Genomic DNA, 4,994 nt, shown 5'->3' on the forward strand with positions numbered 1-4,994 from the left:
TCGTATGCCTTTATTATTCTTGTAGCCAGTGAAGGTGGAATTACTCGGAACAAGGGAACGTGTACAAGACTCGGGGCGCGAAAACGTCGAGCATAGTGCACGCATCTCCGGAAGCTGGGGTTGTGGGGGGGGGGGGGGGGGGGGGGGGACAGGTGCGGGGGGTGGGGGGCGGGCGCGGGGGGGGGGGGGGGGGGGGGGGGGGGGGGTAGAGTGAAGGAATACATTTGTGAAACACGGATCGCAACCGTGGCGGCGGTCGGCGGTGGCGGGAAGGGCAGGTACTGCTATCGAACCGGACATCACGCGCCGCCCGGACCGTTCATTACCTCAGCGACCACCAACGTTCGCGTTCGTACGTGCAAGAGTTGCACCGATCGATTCTCAGCGACTCAAACGCGCGCGCCCGTAGCGACCGGGATCTGAGACGTATACAGCGTGTACGTATACGTGTTTCGTAACACGCGATAACAAAATGATCGACCAGCAGCAGACGGCGTTGGACCCATTGACCATTGTCAAGATGTTGGCGGTGATCGTGCTGGGCCTGGGCTCGTTCGTGCTGGGCCTGGTGCCATTGAAACTGGTTCAGATGTGGGACCGGGACCAAGAAATCGCGGCCAGCATCCGGCCCCGCGCCACGGCCAACCTTCGCGCCAATGCCACGGCCACGCGCACGGCAAGGCAAGTGCACGAGAGCGTCTCACCCGCTGTCTCCAAGCTGCTGTGCTTCGGCGGCGGCGTGCTGCTGTTCACCACGCTGCTCCATCTGCAGCCCGAGGTGCGCGACCATGTGGTGCAGCTGCAGCATGCGGGCCGGCTGCCAGAGGGCCCGGTCATCGAGAACTTGGGCGACCTGATATTCTGTGCGGGTTTCTTTGCCGTGTTCGCTGTGGACGAGTTGGTGCACTGGGCGCTGGACCGGTTCGCGGACAGCCACGAGCGCTCGGGTACGGGCCGCAGGGTGCGTGCGCTGCACCGGTCCATGAGCCTGAGACGTCGCGGCCGGGCCGTGCAGGCCGAGGGCTCGGACGACCCGAAGGCGGCCGGCACCGCGGGCAAGGCCGATGAGGCACATAACGACACCGAGGACAGTTGGTCTAACGCGGCTACCGTGCAGGACGCGGCCGTGATCGTGATCGAGCCACCGGCACGCGAGAGGCGCGACGGCGAGCGCAGCATCACGCTGACCACCGCGGAGAACGCTAACAGCGGCCCGTCGTTCCGGCACCTGTTCGCCGTGTTGGCGCTGTCGTTCCACGAGGTAATCGAGGGCCTGTCCATTGGGATGATGCAGAACGTCGACGACACGTGGTACCTGTTCGTGGCCGTGGCCGTGCACAAGCTGGTCATCGCGTTCTGCATCGGCCAAGAGCTGGCCTGGTCCCGCGTCGGCAAGCGGGTGACCGTCACGTACGTGGCGACGTTCGCGTTCATCACGCCATTCGGCATCTCCATCGGCATGGCGCTCTCTTACTTCGACACCAACGATGATTCCCCGGGGCCGCTGTCCGTCGTCTTGCAAGGGGTGGCCTCCGGCACCCTGCTATACGTCGTGTTCTTCGAGGTGCTGGCCAGGCACAGGAAACCGGGCCAATGGCACTTGCTGTCCATAATTCTCGGGTTCGGCATCATGTTTACGCTGCAGATGGCCAGTAAGTACACGCTTTGTAGAACACTGCTGCACGTGAGAATCGCGTAGCTTCAACTTGTAGACATCACGATTTGATTTGATTAATATCCAACATGTTACACGTGCGGCCATCTCGCGTTTTTACCGTGTTATAATATAAAAATATCTCATTGTCTCGCCGTCTACAGTTTACTGTTGCGCCATTCTCAGTGCCGGATTACCTATTAGGCGGAGTTGGCGCCCGCCTTAGGGCTTCACTCATTTAAGGGGCCCTGTGAAAACGGAAAACTATATATTTTTTTATTTAATAATGCATGTATTTTATTTACGAATTTACGGGATAAAAATCATTATGACATACAATATATATATATATTAAGTTGTAGGCGTTATAGATAGTAATAATGATTTTGAAAATAATAGAAATAATACGAGTATAATAATTTATTGATTTTTCTTGCTAATAAAAAAAATTCAATAAATTCGATTTTGTTTATAAATAATAGTTGATTATTATTAAAGCTATTTATTTTAATTATTAGATAGTAATGTTAAAAATGTATGTAAAAAATTATTTTATAGGGACCAACATTTGAATTGCCTAAGGGCCCACAAATGTTTAATCCGGCGCTGGCCATTTCCCAGTTACTTCCGGTCGTTTAATCTTTTTCCATTTCGGCTTACGATAACCGTAATCGTTCTGCACAAATTGGTTTTTTTCCTCCTGTTTATAATCGCCGCTGACAAAACAAACGTCTAAAAGTAGGATAAATATTGTGATACAGTAACGATCGAATTCTCGATAAACGTTGACGTCATAAAAAAAAAAAATATATATATTAACCGTTGCTAGATGTCTACAACGAGTTGGGGAATTCATCATAAAAACTATACGTAACAGTTGTGTAAAGTAAAAATATTACATTTGTTTATGTATAATTCGATGTATAAAAATAGACATTTTGAATAACAGGAATGTATAATTTTTAAAAGTATTGTTACGTGCACTATTTGTTTAATCCGTATTAAAAAAACACCCATTTTGATTCTAAATTAGTTATAAAAAATTGTATATTTTAAAATTTGATTGGTATCTGAACAAAAAATTAGTGTTTCCTGAGTCCATAGTTGTTAGGTATTTATATTTTTTCACAAATAGACATACATAATTTAGTAACAGAATTCATATTTTAAAATACATAAAAAAAAAAATTTTAGTATGAGTGTTTGATTTAAAATATCGTTTGATATGCTTTGGTATAACAAAAACCTTTAAAATATGCAAAACAAAATGATATAATTCTACTCTTCGTAGTCTAAAACGCGTTTGCATATCATTAGAATGGGTTTTAGTGTATTAGGTTTTATAAATCGTTTACGCTGTTCGGATAAATGTGTACCGTAATTCAATTCATCCACGTTATATAAGTTTTCATTCGAATAACACAAATAAATACTTAGTCTCACGTGCAGGTATTATTTTCAAAAACAATTGCCTAGGATATAACCATTTTTATTTTCTTAGTAATAACGATTAAAAGTAAGCGAGCTATTATAAATGTTAACTCGCACACCATAAATAGGTAATATAATTAGATTAAACGGCTACAGAAAAAATACGTCTAATTAAATAAATTATGCTTCGAGTTTGTCTTTTTATCTTATACTATATTTTACCTTAAACAAATGATATTCTAATATAATTTACAGTACCTATACGATTATAATATTTACGAGTGTATTTTAATAATTTAACAAATAATTATCCATATTATATTTTATCTTTTTGACCATGACTATTTAGAAATTGGTATAACTAAACTAATTATTCACAAATACTTTATCTTACTCTATAAGCGTTAAATATTATGTATGGCGTTCGAGTAGTAAACCAAGTTTTGACGTAGATATTTTTATTATTGGCACATTGTTACATAGAGCATAGAACACATTTTGTGGATATTTAAATAAATACTCGATAGACAAGGGAAAAATGGTTATTTTAATATTTTTCAATTAATTCTGCGTTGCAATATTTCTTCACGTAATGTATTGAGGATTTCATACAAGAACTTTGGTGTACAATTTTCAAATTTATAAAATATTTCTCTACTGTTATACTTGTATAAAAAATTCATTTTTGTTCAACACTCTATCATTTTAGTGTACACGAGTATACAATTCATGCACGCACATGTACACGCACACGCACACGCATACACAAGCACACGCACATCGTGTTGTACAATAATACATAGCAATATATTGTCGCCGCCCAAAATCTGTAATTATGTAATGACGCAAACAGGATCTTAGATAAATCTGCCCCTTCTACACACACACACACACACACACGCGCGTATTTTAACGTTTTTTTTTGTGCGTGCGTACGTATGTGCGCGCACGTGTATAATAATTTGAAACGTTTTTTTTTTCTTCGTCTTACCTCAATTACTAATACACGTATTTCACTTTTGATTTTTAAAATTGACGTAGAATTAAAAGGAAAGGAAGATCGAGAAAGAGATAGTTTAATGGAATTTAGGGGGACTGGTGTATTTGAGACCGGTCTAAGTGGCGGTGGCGGACGAAGGTGGCCTACCCCATGTAGTCGGGGAAGAATGCAAGCGTACTATAAAAAAAAATATATATAAATGTGTTGTATTAATACTATTCATCTTTTAGTGTACAGGTTAGCCGACTATTTGATTATATAGCATACAATATGGTTGAATGTTTTAACGAAAACATTGTAGGTGCTCCTCTTTGTACTTATATATATTTACGAAGTATCAATAGTTTAACTAGCGCAATAAAATACATTTAAAAAAGTAATTATTTTTTGTTAGCATACATTAACATTTTCATTAACCTTTGGTGATCGTGTTATTGAAGAGTAAATAATATTTCCATTATAGTTAATAAAACTGCTTGGTATTAATTTATCATGAAATAGGTACCAAGCATATTATTAAACTAATCGAAAACATAATTTTTTATAGATCATCTACACCATTTAAGTACTAAAGACCAACGTATTGACGGTTAATAGTCACAAATATTAAGTTTTCTTCTTGATTTTAATTTTTAATTCGTATTGAAATATACTTTTATAACAACACAATTCAGCAAATCAATAAATATTGTATTACTGTTGATCCGATAAATTATTTTTAACAATTCTCTTCTGTTATTTTAAAGAAATAACGATAATAGGGAAATGAGGTTTTATTTTTTCATTTGCTTTTAGCCCGTACAATTTTTAATGAATATACTAAATTGTAGTATTTATATTGTTTTGGTATTTGATAATTATAATACATTGATTGGATGTTTTTTAACAAAACGTGCAGGTCATTGCAGG

The 4,994-nt window shown here is 40.5% G+C and overlaps 1 protein-coding gene across 1 annotated transcript; it reads left to right on the plus strand.

Annotated features, from left to right (window-relative positions):
* The first annotated feature begins 472 nt into the window (after window positions 1-472).
* On the plus strand, window positions 473-1,699 carry LOC112679920 (zinc transporter ZIP3-like). The gene has a single exon (XM_025549868.1). It carries the CDS (start codon window positions 473-475, stop codon window positions 1,697-1,699), a length of 1,227 nt encoding a protein of 408 aa, XP_025405653.1.
* The last annotated feature ends 3,295 nt before the right edge of the window (window positions 1,700-4,994 follow it).

Source organism: Sipha flava, unplaced genomic scaffold (assembly GCF_003268045.1).
Source record: "Sipha flava isolate LNK unplaced genomic scaffold, YSA_version1 170_pilon_pilon, whole genome shotgun sequence".
Lineage (NCBI taxonomy): Eukaryota > Metazoa > Arthropoda > Insecta > Hemiptera > Aphididae > Sipha > Sipha flava.

What these genes read in the sequence shown, in the direction of transcription:
- LOC112679920 (XM_025549868.1), top strand. Translation starts at nt 473, where the DNA reads ATGATCGACCAGCAGCAGACGGCGTTGGACCCATTGACCATTGTCAAG.